We start from the raw sequence: 19,501 nt of genomic DNA, 5'->3' as shown, positions 1-19,501 counted from the left end.
TTCCGATTTGGAATCTTGAGCTGATGATTATTGCCTGGCCCTGGCTTAACGAGCCAGCTCGAGCTAGGACGAGTTCAAGACGAGCTGCAGTTTTTCTTGTTAAGATAAAGAGCCAAGAGAGCTAAGCCGAGCCGAGACGGCTCGCTATCCAGCCGGGCCCGCGTTCCCAGATCCCAACCAATAGATTCCCTCATCTTCATCTTCCCCTCCATCCTCGCGGACTCGGGTGGCGCGAGGGACGACCCCAACGCGTCGAGTCCAACAGTATCGCGGAACCCTCGCTGCAGAACGGCCGCCTGCTTCCTTGCGGGCTCGCCGGCCAAAGTGAAGCGCGCCGTCTCGCGGAAATCATCCTCCCGCGAGTCGTCCTCCTCCTCTCTAGTGAACTGGCGTCGGGCGGAGACACTCCCGTGATTGATTCCTTCGGCTGCTGGTAAGGAAGCCCTGGGCCCCTAGCTCTCTCGGATGGATTTTCGTAGGCGTGTGCTTCGATTGGTAGCATGTTTACTTCGCTCTGAGCTGTCGCACCCAAATCCTTTTGGCTGGGATGGAACCCGAATTGTTGCGGATTTGCTTGCTTTGGGGGTGGGGGTACTAGTATTCCCATGATCCGTCGGGGTTCAACTGAGCACCCTAATTCTCCATCTGAAGCCCCGCTCCTGATTCTCGGCTTTTAGATCTAATTCAGGAATCCCACGCTATTTTTACGCTTCAGGACGGGAAGGGATGAGATGGATGTGCGAGTTCAATGTCTGTCAAGGCTCCTATGGAGTACTTGATACTGGCAGTTTGAGGCCAGCTTTATTTTCGCACTTATGTGAATTAAACAATGGTAAGAAAGTTTACTTCAAAAGGTTACTGGACTGGTCCGTCCTTAAACTGAGTAGGCCACACCAGTCTGTCTCCTTTCCTCTTCTCACATTCTCCTAAGTCCCTGCGGTGGTCTGCCACATGCTTTTGTGTTGTCTGATTTTCTTCTATAAAAGAGTCATCTGTTGTCCTGGTCCATACTAGCTTTTTTAAAACCTGCTGCACTGGGTCCTTTATTGAGTTACTGTTGGGTGCTCCAATTATGACAGTGTAACCACGGGTCTCGGTACAACTGTGCTTCAAATGTACCGCCTAAAATCACATCACCTGGACAGGATGCATATTTCTGATTGAAATGTCTGGGTTTTGATTTTAACTGAGGATGTCCGATTCATGTTGTATTTTACCTGGATTCGTGGATAAGCTTATTTTGGTAGGATGGACTTCAAAAATGTTATCCTACTGTCAACAGAAAAGCTAAACGGTGTCTTTTGCTTTTTATTATAAAAAATACTACGGAAAAAATGAGCTAACTATTTATTATTTTTTCTAGAACTAGTGGTACTTGTGAAGATAATTCTTGTTTTTTTACATTATTTGAGTTCAGATCAGCAGAATGCCTCGAGGGCAAGGCTCTTCTGTGTCAACCCGTGAGAAGCCTAAAGGTGATCGAGCAGTTGATCCAAATGAGGACAACTGCAAGCACAGGAGGGGTGCTTATTTGTTGCTGGGATTGTTGATAGTATTCCTTCATGGATCCTGGTCTGTTTATCGTTTCCAGTTTGGAAACCTTCCTTTGCCCCTAGATGCCAAGCAGGCTGGCAAGAGGGGTTTCTCGGAAGCTTCTGCTCTTGAGCATGTGAAGTATTTAACAAGCTTGGGTCCTCATCCAGTTGGTTCGGACTCCCTTGATATTGCCATCCAGGTTGTTCATTCATGCTGCTTATTTTCACAGTTTTAATGCTTCAGTCTTGTAGTTTACATTTTTGTTCCAAGTAAACTGTCCCTATCCATGACGCAATTGGGCACATTTATTCTATTAACCTGCTTATTAATCAAGATATCTCTCTAGTAGAGAACTTGCACAACATTTATCAAGGCTACACTTTGTGTGCTGTCATGTTCAAATTATAGTAAGGCTAAACGTGTCACTTATCTAGATAGGTCAAACTTCTTACTTTTGGTCAGTGAATAGATACCATGTTTCTTGATTCGTTTGGGGCACGGGATGTTGTGTGCTGTATGAGAAATCTGATATAGATCTACTTCTCATAGTTCAAGGTGCTAAATTGTGTTTATATTCAGCTTCCTGCGAATGTAGCCCATCTATTTCTATGTGCAAGTATGCCATGTATTTTTCAAAGCATTTCCTTTTTCCTAAGTTTAGATATAAGCTACTATTAACTAACCACTAGCCTCTTTGTTCGAGCCTATGACAAGTGCTTCAGCATAATTGTGAAAAATTCACTAGATAAAGTTCTCCCTACAGCTCAGCACAACACAACAGGACTAAGTTGATCCCACATTTGAATTCATCTACCATCAATTGTTGCTGCCAGTGCCACGTACAAGCTGAAATTAGTTTCCACCTAATTAGTTCTTCATGTCTCTCTTTATTAATTGTTTTATCTACGACTTACATCTCAGTGTTATTGTGGATTCACCTTATAATAACATGATCACGAACATTACTGAAGCTAAGAATTTTTGTGGAAAATTTTGTTTGGTTGTTCTATCCATTTTGACATGCCCATGATAGTATGTGTATGCAGTAGCAGAAAAAATAAAGACGACAGCTCATTGGGAGGTTGATGTTCAATTGGAGCTGTTTCACACAGATATTGGCGCAAATCGTCTATCTAAAGGTCTTTTCAAGGGAAAAACTCTCTTGTATTCAGATTTGAAGCATGTGCTACTGAGAGTTGTCCCCAAGTATATGCCTGAAGCTGAGGAAAATTTGATTCTGGTTTCTTCGCATATTGACACTGTTTCCACAACGTAAGGCTTCATATTCTCTTTGGCAGACATACAGATGAAATATTTCTAACTACGAAAAAGGTTGCTAAACACTAATTTGATGAGGAATGTTGGGTGTGAGTTCAAGTATGATTTAAAAAAACATACGAATAATGGTGTACGATGTACGGTGCCATAATTTGTATACGTTGTCAAACTGTTTAACTTGAATAGCAATCCATGTTGGGTAACAGTGAAACATCATTCTCAGTTTTCTTTGTACATTAGTTGTTTTTACTGATATATCTTTTAAGTTGTAGTGACTTTCAACCATTTGAATTTTGAGGAAAACATTTTTTTTTTTGCTTTTCAGGGAAGGTGCTGGAGATTGCAGTTCATGTGTTGGAGTCATGTTAGAGCTTGCACGGGGAGTAGCTCAGTGGGCACATGGGTTTAAGAGTGGTGTCCTGTTTTTATTTAACACCGGAGAAGAAGAGGGTCTTGATGGCGCCCATAGTTTTATAACTCAGGTCAGTCTCTTGAAACTTCATACATATGCCATATCCAGTGCCTGAGCTATTGCTTGTCCAGTCGAGGTCAAGTAACCATGTATCTAACCTTCCAGGTCAGATTAACTTTGGTCTATTATATATCCTAGTTGATGGACTCAAGTAGATTGACTAATATGTAGAAGAAACAGTGATGCATAATTGACTGCTTGCAAGTATGGACTACGGACTTGGTTGTTATTTGGATCTATTAGCAGCCATCATTCTCTTATGGCTAACTTCTCACCATTATGACGTCCCAAATTGTCCTTGGATGCAGTTTAATAGGATTTGGTTTTTGTGAATGAGTCTTTTTGGGTGCGGTAATGTGGGAGACGTCTACTATCCATTTTCATGGCGTATTAGATTACCGTCTCTTAAGTGTTCGTGCTAATGTTTTCCTTAATTCAGCAATGAGTACAACCGTAGTCGCATATTGGATAGAAGCATGATGTGGCATTGGTCCTAAAAAAAAGATCTACCTTGCCTCAAAACCAGCATAACTTACTTCCTTTCTCTTTCTGCTCCCTGACTTGTTCACTAAAGTGGTCCCTTTCCCTTCTATTAATGTCCATAAGCAATCCTCTGCATGACACTTCGTAAACTGTAATGGAACCTCCTAATTGGTACTTTTATTTTAACCTTTGGAAGACACGTGTCATGCTACCACTATGCAAAATGCATGCTACATGTAACTTCCTGAATCCTAATGTAATTTTTGCAGCACCACTGGAGAAATTCAGTATGTTTTGCTATTGATTTGGAAGCTATGGGTATCAGTGGGAAATCCACTCTTTTTCAGGTGTGTTTCTGTCCCATAATATTCCCCATTGGATGTATATATTGTATTACATTTGTACTCACATTTGGTGCTGACCTTAGTAAAAAATCTTCTTCCTGAAAAAATTGGGCAAACCTAGAACTAAGGTTTCGTTGGATTTTCATATGGAGGAAAATAAGAAAAAACAAATAAGCATGACGATGCCTGGGACTACTTTGGTTGTTGTTTTGAATGCTCTGGATTATAATTCCCTTTTGCTCAATTTGTAATAAGGAAAAATTACAAACTTAATCTATTAATGTTGACAGGGTACTGACCATTGGGCACTGGAGAGCTTTGCAGCTGTAGCCAAATATCCATCTGCTCAGATAGCTTCACAGGTAGCAGCATTGCCTCCCTATCTCAATAAAGCTTTTGTGCAACTTGTGTAGTCATGCTTCTATAATTTCATGAAATCTAGCAGCCAGAGCATATGTTAGTTTTCTGTTGTCCTGTTTGGTTTTAGAAACAATCTATTAAATTAGTCTTACCATCTTTGTGACGAAACATATAAGATTGTTTCTCAGCCCCTCGAACACAATTAGTTGATGTTAAAATGGAGCTTAAAGTGAGAGAACATAGCTCCAGATCTGTCATTTTGGTGCTTCACAACAAATATTTGGTCTTCTTCCTTGCAGATTGACATTTTGTAATTGCAGGACATTTTTCATTCTGGAGCAATAAAATCTGCTACAGATTTTCAAATATATCAGGAAGTTGCTGGTCTTCCTGGACTTGATTTTGCATATACAGATACAACATCGGTGTATCACACAAAGGTTGGTTCTCTTCAATATATATATATATATATATATATATATATATATATATATATATATATATATATATATATATATATATATATCCTTCTTATCATTATCAATGCCAAACTTATCTGAGTTTGGACCTTTCCATGACTGGACAAACATATTTGCCAGTTCATGAACTTCCATTATGAATAAAAATCGTGTCCGTACTATCCATTGACAACTCTTTGTGTATTTGATGCTTTTTAAAATTTGAATTTACATTATTTGTCAATGACTCGCTTTTCTAACTATGTTGTTTGACAAACCACAATACTAAGACTTTAAACTGATTTTTTTTCCTATCCCACAAGTAGCCATTTGTAAGGATACAGTACAGAGAGTCAATGCTTAACAAAGTGGAAATAGATGGCAGATGAAGTTTACTTCATAGGTAGCTACCTCCTTTTGTCCACATGGAGTTCAGACCAGTGCTGTTTAGATAGAGGACTTATGATATGGTAGGGTTGGGTGCAGCCGTGCAGGTCAAGGATCAAGGGCATTGCCCACAGGACCTGAAATATTAAGTTATTATTACTAGAATGCTGCAAGTCTTGTAGTTATGCAAAGTTTTGAATATCACCTTAGTTAATATTGTTAAATATAATAATATAAGGTCAAATACATATTCGGTGGTCCAATTTGTCTTAAATCAACATTCCAGCTTCTGATTTGTGATTGTTTCTGTTATGTTCTGTGCAGAATGACAAGATGAAGCTTCTGAAACCGGGGTCTCTTCAGCATATTGGAGATAACATGCTTGCTTTCCTACTCCACTCTGCAGCATCACCAAATTTTTTGAAAAATGCACAGCAACAAAAGCAAGAAAACACGGAGCAGAATAAGGCGGTTTTCTTTGACATTCTGGTACAGTAAATTCTCTGTCTCTTTCTGCAAATGATTGTGATCGTGTCATCAAATCTCTGTCCCTTTCCTAGATACAACTATATAATTTTCGGATTATGTGAAGTTATTCAACTGATTTTACTCCTTTTCACTTTTGTGTTACAATTTTGCAGGGCATGTACATGGTGGTCTATTCACAGCGACTTGCTACCATGTTTCACAACTCAATCATATTGCAGTCACTTCTGATATGGGGAACATCATTACTTATGGGTGGACGCTCTGGGCTTGTGTCCTTCGGAATATCATGTCTGGGCACTATTCTAATGTTGATATTTTCTATCTGCTTACCAGTTGTGGTAGCATTTATTCTGCCCCATATATGTCCATTTCCTGTTCCTTATATTGCAAATCCATGGTTAATTATTGGCTTATTTGGTTCACCTGCACTGCTTGGAGCATTTATTGGTCAGCATATTGGGTTTATTCTCCTGAAGAGGCATCTTCGATGTGTGTATGCTATAACAAAACCAGGCCTAACTCATAACACAAGGGAATATGTTATTGACCTAGAAGCCGAGAGATGGATTTTTAAATCTGGTTTTGTCCAGTGGCTAATAGTTCTAATACTGGGAACCTATTTCAAGGTTGGATCTTCGTATATAGCGCTCATCTGGCTTGTTTCGCCTGCTTTTGCATGTAAGTTGCTGGTACAGTCTGAACACATTAATAGCTTGGTATCACCTTGAGCATTCATGGCTGTTGTTTCTTTGTAGATGGTTTTCTGGAAGCTACTCTTTCTCCTGTTCGGTTACCTAAACAGCTTAAAGTTGTCACATTGGTTCTGGGTATGGCTGCACCTGTTGTATCCTCTGCTGGTTTGGCTGTTCGCATGGCAGATGTAATTGTCGGGAGTGTTGTACGTGTTGACAGGTAATATGTAGCCCATAACCTCCCAATGTACTATCTCTTTTATTAATCTTTGCTGTTCTTTGAAAAATAAAGTCTGTTATAGCAAACCAAACTTTTGTTAACCTCACTTTGCTTTGGTATGCAGGAATCCTGGTGGGCTACCAGACTGGCTTGGAAATGTAATTGTAGCTGTTGCCATTGCAATCGTCATTTGTTTCATGTTTGTGTATCTTCTTTCATACGTTCATATCTCAGGTAAACCATGACATGCTGGATATATTGTCATATTTCTTTCCTGTCAAAGTAATATCAATATTAATATTTGCATTATTTATTGTTTACGTTTCATTTCTTTATTTTCCTCTTCCATATAAAAAGAAAGAGGTTTGGTTCCTGTACTGTACCACATTTCAGTTTGGTTCTTCGCTGTGTAATTAGTAATTTAGTCTGTATGAGCATTTGCGCCACCAGCAGACACTTGTGTATTCGGTTCTCTTCTCTAGACACCGGCCCGTTGATGTAAGAGTGTACTGCAGATATGTAATGTCTGTACATTTCCTGCTATCTTCACTGGTCAGAATAAGGTCCCTACCTTTTCTATCTGGCATTCTCTGTACAGCCCATCTGATGTTGCGTGATATTTTTACGCTTCTCTGCATTTATTAGCTTTATATTTATATGCATTTGCTTTTTTTTTAGTTGCATTCTCGAAGTAAGCTGATATACCAGTCTATGCTTTCTTTAGGTGATAAAAGAACTCTTGGTTTGCTATTATGCATATTCTTTGGTCTTTCACTGGCATTGGTGTCAAGCGGCATTGTGCCAGCATTTACGGAGGATGTGGCTCGATCTGTAAATGTAAGCACTTGTTTTATGCTACTATTCTGCTACAATGCCTGGTCAGCTTATCTCAAAATTGTTTTATGACCAGGGGAGCCAGCAACCACATTTGTGAAAAGTGCCTAATATGCTGTTTCAAATTTACCTTTATAATAATTGCGAAATTTCATTATCAGATTTGTCCCTAGGTACCAAAAACCAAAAAGAGGAGTATTAGTGTTGATACATAATGTTAGCAACATTGTTTAGCCGGTATAGCTGGCCCTGTAGATGGTTCGGCCTAGCGCCTGAACCACCAGCGCCCATCACGCCCAGCCCAACCAGCCGCATCCTCTCCTGATCCTTGTTTCCATAAGTTAGAGACAGATTGCCCTAGGACTGGTTGGCCTATATATGTAACTGGTATTCCATCAATTCAATCTATCGATTACGCGTGATTATTTCCGCTATCATGGCATCAAAGCCATAGGTCTTGAGTTCGAATCCTGGCAGGCGCAATTAAATAAAATAATTGCAGCCGACTCCTATTTCCACGTGATTACACGTGATTATTTCCGCTATCACTTATGGTAGTAACTTTTTTATGATTTGACTTAAATATAGTAACTTGATGATTTGCCTCTGCTCAGGTTGTACATGTCGTGGATGCTACAGGAATAGATGATGGAAATAGAGAACCATTATCCTATATTTCTCTGTTTTCCAATACACCTGGAAAGTTAACAAAGGAATTGGTAGACCTTGGAGATGAAGAGTTTTTTTGCGGAAGGAATATGACTACTGACTTTGTAACATTTACAATGAAGTATGGCTGTTGGAGTTACAAAGACAGCAGTACTGGATGGAGCAAGTCTGAAGTTCCTACGCTCCGTGTAGAAAGTGATTCAGTTACAGATGGTGCTCGACAGACAGTAATATCAGTTGATACAAAGTCATCGACACGTTGGTCGCTTGGAATCAACAAACAAGAAATTGATGACTTTACAGTTCAAGGTGAGTTGGGCCATTTAATAGATATAATTAATTCCTAATAATCGTTACCCTGAAAATCCTTCAAGTACATAGCTAGTGAGTTCATTTCTTCATCTTGTTAGCTAGTAATGAGAAAGATCGGGCGCATTTGGTACCAATCAGTACCAATTTGGCTTCGAACATGCTTGAAAGTACTATTGTAGCCGTTTGGCCTTTCCACATTATTTGACCTATTTCATTTTTTGTGCTCAGTGGATTCAGAGAAACTGGTTCTTCTGGGTGATAAGACTCAGGTGGATGGATGGCATACAATCCAGTTTGCTGGCGGCAAAAACTCGCCAACAAAATTCCAGCTAACACTGTACTGGTCGAACAGTGCTACAGAAACATCTCGAAGAGAAGCTAAAGAAGGAACGGATGTTCCTCTCTTAGTAAAACTCAGAACAGATGTGAATAGAGTTACACCGCAGGTCACAAATGTCCTCGAGAAGCTGCCACGGTGGTCCACGCCCTTTGGCAAGTCCACTTCCCCGTACACACTCGCTTTCTTGACGGGCCTTCGTGTCAATATTTAGGCAGCAACATTTGTTCCCCAGACTTAGATGTAGTCACAGCTTTCATTCGTCCTGTATCTAGCTATACCTATTAGTTTACCATCCAAACATAGCACGTTATAGCCCCCACAGAATGTACACTTCACGGCCAGAAGTCGACAGGACTTTGGGAAAATAAGCATCAAACGTACAAAAGTACGGGACAGACCGGTTGAAAACGTGTTCTGCAGATCCATAGTTATCGTGTGTTTTCTTTCTGAGCAATTAGTTGCCTTATGTGAAAAACCTTAATGTTGGATTGTGCTGGTGTACACGAAAGGATGATTTTGCATTTTCGATCTGTTTCTGCTACACCTGTTCAAGATTTTCAATTTCTTGCGTTCCAACATCAAATCCATCCAGATTCCATGAAGCATTCATGGTTTAGGTTTAGAGATGCAATTTTTGTTTCCTTTGGGTCATTTGTTTGATCCAAAACTCATCAAGGTTCTTGTTTGCTTCCAGACCATCGTGGTTGTCAGCAGCTTTGGCCTAATTCTGAATGTTCGTTGATGGCTTCAGCCGAAGCGCACCAGAAGCCTTTTGAACATTTTCTTTTTTGAACAGAAAGCACACGAGAACCCTGAACTTAATCGTTTGATCCACCATGTCCGACCTCATCCAGAGTACTTTTCACGAAACGATGTGCTGGCTCTCGTTTGTCTGCTTCCAGAATCCAGAGCATCATGAGCACTGAGCACCAGTAAATTGCCTGCCTGATTTCTTTTTTATATAAGTATATTGCCTGCCGGATTTGGCCTAGCTCTGAATCGTTCAGTCCAAGGCGGAAGCGGACACGGAGAGGAGAACGGAGTACCTACTCCCACCAGATGACCAGACAAACGGCCGAACCGAGGACGCCGCCATCATACCCACGCACGAGCAGAGTCCCAACGCCCAAGGCCATTCGTGCGCGCGCGGGGGGGCATGGAGTTTTCCATTCCGGCCGGCGGCGCGTCCTACCGAGGTCACCAGGGTTGACGACGGGGGTGGCCGGGTAGGGGAGGGGCCAGGAGCCCCAAAAAAACAAACCCGAGAGGGCGCCCTCCGAGACCCCGGGCGGCACGGGAGCAAGTCCCGCCGGTTTCACCTGCCCGAAGCCGCCCACCGCGCGCGGCCCTCCCATGCCGGTCAAACGAACCATGACGAAACGATCGCCGCAAACGAAGGGGTCCTAGATGGATACAGTAGATGCTAGGAAGCCTAGGATAGGAGTAGCAGAACTACTAGTACTTGACTTGAGCTGGGATCGTGTCGTCGGGTCACGCAGCGCTGGTGGCGTCGGGATCAGCGAGGCCATCTTCGCAGTAGAGTATTCTAGCGGCTAGCGCTAGCCTCGTGGCTGGGACGTTTGGTTTGGGGGCTACAGTTTAGTACTCGCCGCATCGAACTTTCGGATGCTAATTATAAAGACTAAATATAATATAATTATATAATTAATTATATAGATGGTGGCTAATTCACGAGATAAATTTATTAAATCTAATTAATCCATCATTAGTATATGTTTACTGTAGCACTATATTGTTAAATCATAGAGTAATTAATAGATTCGTCTCGTAAGTTATTCTTTATCTATGCAATTAGTTCTACAATTAGTTTACATTTTATACTTCTAATTAGTTACTAAATATTTAATGTGAGAGAGTAAAGTTAGCCTCTGAAACCAACACCTCCGAATGTTTTGTTGCCACGAGGTGCGAGGCACTGAAAGCAAGGAAGGAGCTCAAAGCCTCAAGCCGGGCACTGCTGCGGCCATGTTACGTGTTGCGCCTGTGGGTTGCACGGTCCGGGCCACTAGGGATCGTGGTGCCGGCACGGCCGGCCCTACTCCGCTTTGTTGCTGGGCGCGCACGTGAGGCGCCGGGACAAAGTTTCCCTTGGGAGGAGGGGTGATGATGGCCCAACTGGGCATAGTGCAGTAGTGCACTACAGGCTGCACCACCGCGTCATCGAAGTTTCCAGAGACAGTGTCCTGCTCTACTAATGGGATAATCATTTTAGAACCGGCACGTGCGTGTCAGTCACTGACTCGATTCGAACGTCCTCCTTCAATTATATAAAAAGTGCAATTCCAAATTTAAAAAGATTCTATAAAAAATGCAATTTTAGAGATTAAATTTCAACTATCTATCTAACTAAATGGTCAGATTTAATTTGCATGTTAAAATTAATCGTATATAGCAAATAAATAAGGGTGTGATAGTATTTTCATGCTTCCACTGATCCGTCTGAAAAAATTATAATTATCTTATTTATAGGATGGAGGGAGTATTACGTAAATGGCTGCTAGGATAGAAGAACCGCTCCACGTTTGCCAGCATCTGTTGGCTCGAGCTACGGTTTGGCGACAGGCTAGGTGTATTACCCTGGTCGGCTGTCTTCTAGTTCTAGCATCAGACTAGCAGAGCTACTCCGCAGTCTCAGTCTGCACTGCACGCTTGAGAGGGTCAACCGTCGGCGTGGTCAGGCCGGGAGGCAGGGCAGGCGCCAGGCGGTGCCCACGACGCATCACCCACGCGGGCACCCCGGTTCCATTGCTTTATTTTAAAAATCTCTGTCTAATTCTAAAGAATTCTAAACAAAGCGGCGAGCACGAGCAGGCCGATTGGAGATTGGATCAGCGGCTAATTATAATCGCACCGCTCGTCGGAAGCGGAGCTCGTGTCTCCAGGCAAGCAGCTGGGCTCCGACATGGCGCAGTGTGCCGCGGCGAGGTAGCCTCGCTCGTTGACTTCTTGACCCGGCTGACTTTCTTTCCCCCCGGTGGTGGAAGAAGGAGCTGCGTGCGCTCCGCGCGTGCTTGCTTCCGCGCTCGCCTATGCGCTGTCCATCTGCTGTTGTCTCGCCGCCTCCCCACCGCTGGGGCTCGGCTCCCGACACGCCGGCCCGGGCGCTCCGGCCACCGCGTGCGCCGCACCGACGCCTGCCTTTTCTTTATTCCGGCGGTCCGTTCCTTGTGAGTCGATCATCTTCACTATCCGGCAGAGGCTCGGGGGGTGTCGTCTTCTCTCCCTGTCTGAAGGAACCAACGCTTGAGAACGCAGAGTGCCACCAGGTACCGGCAGATGCGATACGCAACGCAAGCTGTTCTACCACCGTCTGCGTCATGGGTACGCGCGTGATTCCGCTCGGCCAGTCGGCGTCGATCTGCTCGAAACATCGCACCATCCCCTTTCTCTGAAGAGAAAGCAAGAGCGAGCGAGCAGCAGCGACAGCGATGGCTGCAGGCACCAGGGTTAACTAACAATCCGGCCGGCTCATTCCAAGCGAGATCGCGACGCCGGCCCCTCACCACCAGCGCAGCGCAGCGCAGCGCACGTTTGTGTCTCGGGGTTTGCTTGCAGCAGCACGAACGCGATAAGGCGTCACGCATCAACAGGGCGGGGCACATGAACGGGACGAACCACTGCTGCTGCTCTCTCTCCCTTCGATTCAGGGGGGTCGTGTCACGCCATCTCGGATGATACGGCGCCACCAACCTCCTTTCCCGGTCGCGTTTCTCGCCGGCGGTCAGATCGCCCAGCTAATTTCGATCGCCTGCTACGCTAATCCTACTACCTCTCTCTCTCTCTCCCCGCAGGCTCTGACGGGTTGATTAGTTTTGCGATCCCGACATGGGGAGCATTTAAGCCCGGGGTCGATCAGGAGACACTCGCGCCGCAAAGCGTGGCGCGGCGACTTGCATTGCGTCCAAAGTCTTAAACATGTGCCACTCCCTTGACCTGCCATCATGCCCCCCACCAGCTGTTGCTGTCAGTGTCACAGCAGGAGCCTAAGCCCTCCCTGATGATTAAACAACAGGCGGTTTGGTCTGGTCTGGTCTGGTTAGGTAGACGGGCACATCCGTTAAAGTCCTAGCTAATGACCTGCCGCTAATCTGTTTCCGGTTCCTCCTGCTGCGTCCTCTCTGACCACTGACCAGACCCGTCGGCGTCGTGTGTGAAACGCAGGCCGGACGGCAGGGGTAAAACTTAATAGTCTCCCCCTCCTGACGTCCGGCGACGCGCGCCGGAGACCGGCGGTGACGGGGCGAGGCCGCGCCGGCGCCCGGCCGATTGGTGCGCGTTACCTTCGTTCTGCCTTTGCCGTGCGCCTTTTTCTGCCCCGCCATCTTCTTCCTATGCTGCCGTGGCGACAGCGACGCGAGGTCAAGAACACCTACCGAACAAGCAAGCAGAAGCTGGGCCGGGGGGACCGAGCTCGCGACGGAGCCATCTTTTGTCTCCTGGTGGTGGCTGGTCCAGGGCCCCCCGGCGTGCGGTGCGATCTGGACCGATCGCCGTCGACGAAACCTTTGTTGATCGGTCGCTATGCTTGTCGTGGATGCGGAAGATGACCTTCGATCCTCCAAAGTACGACCCAAGTTAGGCGCAAATTGCATGGTTAATTCCGAACACGATCGCAGATACGCTAGCCCCCTCTTTCCTAGTGTTGTCAGTAGTTAGCACCAGGCCAGTGGTTTCCATCGCTCGCTGATCAGTCCAGCACTCAGTGCTAGCAGTGGAGCAAGCTCCAAGAAGGCAAAGAACCAGCACTCGGTGCCAGCAGCAGACAAAGAACCTATCAGCAGACAAACAAGCAACGATGAACAGGGCGGCAGTGGGAGCGGCACTACACTACTGCTCCTGGGTGCACTGTTGCGTTAGATGGGACGTCCACCTCGCGCGGCAACATCCTATTCCCGGGGGCGAAACGGGCAAGCAGCACAATTATTTTGCCGCGGCAGGCAAAGGACAGGCAGGCCCCTGGTTGGCATCACCAGTGCATCAAAGAGGCAGCAGGCCAGGATACGCAACAGGAGGCACAGTGTCTGGCTCACTGGCTGGCCACCTGCCGCAGAAAAACAAGGGGACAAATGAAATGCCTGGAGCTGCACCCCAAGCTCATCTCATCAGAGATTCAGAGCTCGCATTGCAGCGACGAGTAAATATTCCAGGCATTCAAATCGGTTCACCTGCTGCTCCTGTCTCCCTGCCACCGCCGGGCCACCGGGTCGGGATGCCAAACAGAGCCCAGGAGGCAGGAGCAGCCGGTCCTGCTTCTGAACCGGCACAGAGCTTCGAGTTCGAACATTGAAATCCAAAAGGGGAACCGGATAGGTTCGGTTCAGGACCAAAGATGTTTGCGTTATCAGAAGGGAAAAAAAACATCAACAACAACTAAACTGGTTAAAAGGGATGAGGAAAATGAACCTAGCTGAACACCCGCATCAGCCTAGCCTCCCTGACTAAGCTGTAAACTCCCTAGGCCTGCCGATCGAAAAAGGAAAACCGCATGCAGCTTGCTTGTTCAGCTCTGCGCCCGGCTTATTGCGCGCGTCCTAGGAGTGTAGCGCCCTAAGTTATTTGCAGCTGATCCCAGGTGCTCATTGGCTCCCCGTGCTGTCGCTGCCGGCGTCACCCAGTATTGTGATCCTCCGCGCTGATCTCACGAACGCACTGCAAATGAGAGGGGAAACAAAGGTTTAGCTTCTTTTTTTTTCAGTTTATTAGGCATGGAAAGGAGCGGTGAAAGCTACTAATAAGTTCGGTTTGGATTTGTGTAGAAGCAAATTGGAAAAGGAAGAAGTTGCTGATGAGCTCACTTGAAAGGCTCATCGCCGACGTGCTTCACCTCGCCGGCGGCGGTGCGGTAGAGCACGTGGCTCCTCAGGTCAGCGTCGTGGATGCGGAACATGCGGGACAGGCGGGCGCACAGCTCCTCGAACGAGCCCAGCGCCGAGAGGTCGAGGTTCCGGCCGACGGCGTCCGACTCCACGAACACCTTGCACTGCCCGTGCCCGGGCTCCAGCCCCGCGTCCAGTAAGCTGTTCTTTGTAGGGCTGCCCTCGGTGACGCCGGAGCCGGAGCGATCAGGCGACCCTTTCCTGGTGGCTCCCGGCGAGGTCGGGCTGTTGCTCTTCATCTGCTCCTCGGTCAGTATCGCCCGCCCGAAAAGCATTATCCCCACTGGCTTGACGTCGTCGGCCTTCTTGGCGCCAGCCGGTGGAGAGCGCGGCGCGTCGTGACGGGGCGGCGGGTTGCCGATTGCCAGGTCGGTGCTGATCCGTGGCGCGGTAGGGGCGTGGTGATCGGCGGGGCGGACGCCGCAGAACAGCAAGCTTTGCTGCAGGTTGCCGATGTGGAGATCCGAAAAGAATGGAGCGAGTTGTGCATGCCTGGCTCCCTGTATGCCTGCAGCAGCGCTGCCGTCCGGGAAGGGGAAGAAGGGGATGAGGCCGTGGTGGTGGCTCTGGTCGTGGTGGGGGTGCGGGTGCGGGTGGGGCGCCAGCAGAGGGAGCGGATGTGCGGGCGGGAAGGGCGGGTCGACAAGCGGCTGGCCCTCGAAGGGGAACTCCGGGATGCGCTGCTTCTTGCGCGGCGGCGGCGAGAAGTTGGGCAGGTGGAGGTTGGGCATGCTCGACACCTGCTCGACCAGCCACGGGCACACGCGCTTCACGTTCTGCAGGAGCTCCGGCTCGTCCCAGGTCACCTGCGACGGGGCAATTCGACAACCAACCGCCACGATCTTACCAACGGTTCAAGAAGGATCTGTCGCTCATGGAGTGTGCGTTGTTTTATCGTACCTGGAGGAGTCGCCAGGGCGACTGCGGCCAGCGGGCGGAGTCGGCGGCGTGGACGCCGGAGATGGTGCCCATGAACCAGCTGATCCGCGAGGAGTCCTCGGTCTCGAACGCCATCTTGAACCGCATGCCGGGGCACCACGGCACCTGCATGGAGGCCCTGACCGCGGTCGCGCGCACGCAGAACTCCGGCGTGCTGGCGCGCGGGTAGTGCACCACCTCGAACGGCTGCCCGGCGGCGGCCAGCCTCGCCGCCGCGACCACGTCCTCCGGCGGGACCTTGCCGCTCGGCGAACGCGCGCCGCCGCCCGGGCCGCCCGCATTGCCCCGCACCAGGTTCCCGTAGGGGTCCCAGCCGGCCAGGGAGGGGGAGCCGTCGTCGCCCCCGCCGACGCCGAACCCGCGCTTGGCGCGGCGCAGGCCCACGTGGACCCTGCCGTTCTCGCCGCGCAGGAAGACGATGGAGTCGCCGGCCAGCAGCTTCTTCTTGTTGACGAAGTTGCTCCAGCCCGTGGTGAGCAGGTGGCGGCGCGGGGTGCCCCGGTAGATGTGGCGGAACGTCCACTCGACGCCGTGCACGTCCCTGGCGTAGACGCTCTGCACGGGCGGCTCCGCCCGGTAGTCCAGCTCCGGGAAGATGGTCTCGGCGCAGAACCGCGGCACGGAGAAACCGCCGCCGTTGTTGGCGTCGGACTGCGTCAGCGTCTTGGCGAAGGACGCCGGCTTGGGCTGCTGCTGGTGGTCGCCCCCGGCGTCCCCCTCGCCCGCGGCGGCGGCGTCGCCGACGTCCGCCACGGGCTCCCCGGGGCGCAGCGGGACGAGGCGTATCCTGGCGAAGACCTCGTCGGTGTGCGGCTCGGCCATGTACCTGACGGCGACGACGCGGCACGGGACGAAGGGCGGGACGCCGCGCGCGGCGGACATGTCGACGGCGGCGCTGGCCTGCTCGGCGTGGCCCTGCGGGAAGTAGTAGACCGCGGCGCCGACGGGCGGGACGGTGCACATGGAGCCCGCGCACGCCAGCCAGAGCTGCGCGTTCACGCACCCCTCGCCGGCGGCGGCCGCCGGCGGCTCCTCCTCCATCGGTGGCGGCGCCATCCGGTCGGCGAACGTGAGCATCCCGAGCCGCGTCGGCGCGCAGGCTGCAGCAGACATGGCTCTCCTCCTCTTCTAGTCCCTAGTCCACGACCACGAGGAGAGCTGCAGGCTGCCTCTCTGCCTCCGGGTGGGGGAGGATGTGTGCGGTGGACTCTAATACTAGTAGTGGGGTGGGGGCTGGCGCCGCGGTTGCCGGGGAGCGGGCGGTTCGGGCGGGGACGTGGAAGGAGTCCTCCGCTGTTGGCAGCAGCCAGTAACAAACCCCTCCGCGCTCGCTCCTGCAGTTGCTTATAAGCACCGGTGCATGAGCGGCGGAGCGCGAGTTGGGGTGGAGCTGTTGGCCCTGGACAGCCGGGGGGTGTGGCCGTCGGCCAGGCCTCAGCAGCCGATCCGCAGAGCAGCGCGCGTGGCCGATCGCCCTCGATCTGCCGCTGCTGGTAGCAGGATGGATGGATGGGTGCCAAGTTTTGGAGGAGCCAAGTCTCCATGCATGATAAGGCCGGATTGACTAGTGACTAGTCTATCATCGCAAGCATCTTTGTTCGCAAGGCTTTGACAACGCCTTGCCGACACGGAGTTTAACTCCCCGCAAACACGGGCACGTTGAAGTTGATGGGCGATCCTGAACGGTGCTTGCCCCGGCCCCTTTCTTCTTTTTTATCATCGTCACCCGGACCGACCGAGCATCTTGACTTGTTGAATCGAATAAACAAAAACGGCTCTAGTGTTGTAGTACGAACTTCAGGATGCCGACACGTCTCGTTCCGCCGTACGTACGCCGTGCGAGGGTGTGGGGGGTTTGTTCGTCGGTCGGCGCGCGTACTCTGCCTTGGCTTCCGCACCGGGATTTCGAACGCGCGACACGCACGCACCCCATTCGCGCACCCAGGACTACACATCCTGTTCGTTCCCCCGTACGTACGGAGTACCGCCGCGCAGCAGGGGCGGCGGCCGTTACCAGCAGGAGCGCGGGTGCGCCGGCGCGCATGTCGCGCGTCGTCGTTCCACCGCTGAGCCGCAGCGGCCGAGCGAGCCTCCTCTCCGCGGATCGATCCGCTCGGGGCGGAGAGATACCCGCGGCCACCCCGTGTCCGAGTCAAGAGAAACCCGCTGGCGCCCGATCCGTGGTTCGGCCGCCGGTTACGTACACCGCCCCACCGCGCGCGCCACACGCATCCCTGGAGCCGGGGGAACGGCCGTGTCCCGCGTCCCCGGCGAAGGACGCGGGACACCGATCCAGGAACGGAAGGCATGGCAGGGGCAGGCCCGGGCCGCCGCGCGATCAAGCAAGTACTGTAGCAGTAACCTTCCCCCGAGCGAGCGAGCGCGCGGGGGCCCACGGGCCCGTGCGGACAAGGACAGCTACGGGACGCCGCTGCGTCACCAGCAGGGACGACAAGTCGACGTCGCTGGCGTGGGCTGGACGGGGACGGGGGGCCGACGCGTGGCCCGGACCGGACCAGGCAGGAGACATCCGTCGGCCGGTGCTGTCCTAGTGTCCTGTCGCGCGCGCGTGGCGAGGGGATTCTTTTGTCGCAGCCGATGCGTGCCGCGCGCGCGCCACGGCGTCGGCCGCGGATCGCCGTGCCGCCGGGTCCCTCCCCCCTCCTCGCCGCTGCTTTGTCTACCGAGCCGTCCCGGTCACCGGGGTACAGTGCAGAACCGGATCGGGCTTCCTCAGGCCGAGCTGCCCAGCACCTCAGGGTTGGTACGCGACGCGGGAATCGCAGTGCCGTCTCTTCTTCTTCCTCGCAAGAACAGAAGAAAAAAAATACGCGAAATTGTATTCTGAAGCATACACAACGACTGAAAGCAACCGTTAGTCTTGAGCTAACCAACGACAAGGCCCCATGCCAGAGTATGAAACTAGGAACGCACACGACGATGGCGTCTGGAGTTCCATTTTACGCGTATTTTACAAGATTTGATACGTCCCCTTATCTGATTACACACTAGTAAACTAGCAATCTATATCATTCTACATCCATGTGATCGACGAGCTCCTCTCGTTCGGACGAGCACCGTGGCCAGCAAGGAAGCCGACAAGAAACCGAGCTCCGGAGCCGCTCCTCCACCTGACGCCGACGGGACTGCGACCCGAGTAAACCCCTGAGCGCTGCTTGCCTTGGCTTACGCCCCGACTAATCAGACGATTACCACTGATTGGCCCTATTAAAATTCTCGACGGATAAACAAATTCTCAATCTTTTTTTCCCATTTGGTGGTTGGAATCTCGCTGTCAGCTGGACAGTGTGCCTTCCCACACGCATGACGGGAAACGTCTTCACTTCCACAGCGCAAGAGGGTCCTCAGTCCCTCCTCCGGGCAGGGGCTGCGCTGCGGGAGAAGGACAGGCAGCTTTCAGACTGGCGCCTTGGCTTGGCGGTATACGTGCGGTGTTGGATCTGCCTGCAGGCTTTGTTTGTTCTCCGGCGACACGCCGGGGCCGCGCCCGCGCGCTACTGTTCCAGTATGACGTGACGCCTCCGATCCGGCACTAGGATGGATAGGAAGGATTGTCCCTACCTGCGTTTTGTACCTCGCGGTGGCATGGGCAGTCCCCTCGCCGCATCTAGGGCCTGCCACTGTCCCTACGGCCACCTTGTACCTACATGCATCATGCATGCAATGCAAGAGCTCTCCCTATTTCTGAACAGATCACTGACTGAACGTCTGAATGGGCATGCATGAAAGAGTTCGTACATGCAAGACCTGTTGAACTAGCAGTGAGGATC

At 50.2% G+C, this 19,501-nt stretch overlaps 2 protein-coding genes across 3 annotated transcripts; one reads left to right on the top strand and one right to left on the bottom strand.

Annotated features, from left to right (window-relative positions):
* Positions 1 to 165: 165 nt before the first annotated feature.
* Positions 166 to 9,404, top strand: LOC112898799 (endoplasmic reticulum metallopeptidase 1). 2 transcript variants are annotated; one of them, XM_025967090.1, is made up of 14 exons: positions 166 to 433; positions 1,418 to 1,735; positions 2,570 to 2,808; positions 3,140 to 3,296; positions 4,039 to 4,116; positions 4,404 to 4,475; positions 4,794 to 4,913; positions 5,643 to 5,807; positions 5,960 to 6,485; positions 6,563 to 6,719; positions 6,844 to 6,953; positions 7,444 to 7,556; positions 8,168 to 8,531; positions 8,763 to 9,404. In XM_025967090.1, exons 2-14 carry the CDS (start codon positions 1,427 to 1,429, stop codon positions 9,083 to 9,085), a joined length of 2,733 nt encoding a protein of 910 aa, XP_025822875.1. In that variant the 5' UTR covers positions 166 to 433; positions 1,418 to 1,426; the 3' UTR covers positions 9,086 to 9,404. The 2 variants fall into 2 exon arrangements, with proteins under 2 accessions (XP_025822875.1, XP_025822876.1); XM_025967091.1 differs by lacking the exons at positions 166 to 433; positions 1,418 to 1,735; positions 2,570 to 2,808; positions 3,140 to 3,296 and adding an exon at positions 3,896 to 3,940 and having other exon boundaries at positions 8,763 to 9,170.
* A 4,760-nt stretch (positions 9,405 to 14,164) lies between these two features.
* On the bottom strand, positions 14,165 to 17,354 carry LOC112898739 (auxin response factor 8-like). The gene is made up of 3 exons (XM_025967018.1): positions 15,672 to 17,354; positions 14,691 to 15,577; positions 14,165 to 14,544 (listed from the first exon to the last, which is right to left on the bottom strand). The coding sequence occupies exons 1-3, from the start codon at positions 16,821 to 16,823 to the stop codon at positions 14,472 to 14,474; spliced, it is 2,112 nt and encodes a 703-aa protein (XP_025822803.1). The 5' UTR covers positions 16,824 to 17,354; the 3' UTR covers positions 14,165 to 14,471.
* Positions 17,355 to 19,501: the final 2,147 nt, after the last annotated feature.

Source organism: Panicum hallii, chromosome 7 (assembly GCF_002211085.1).
Source record: "Panicum hallii strain FIL2 chromosome 7, PHallii_v3.1, whole genome shotgun sequence".
Lineage (NCBI taxonomy): Eukaryota > Viridiplantae > Streptophyta > Magnoliopsida > Poales > Poaceae > Panicum > Panicum hallii.
This window is presented reverse-complemented; position numbering and strand designations above follow the sequence as displayed.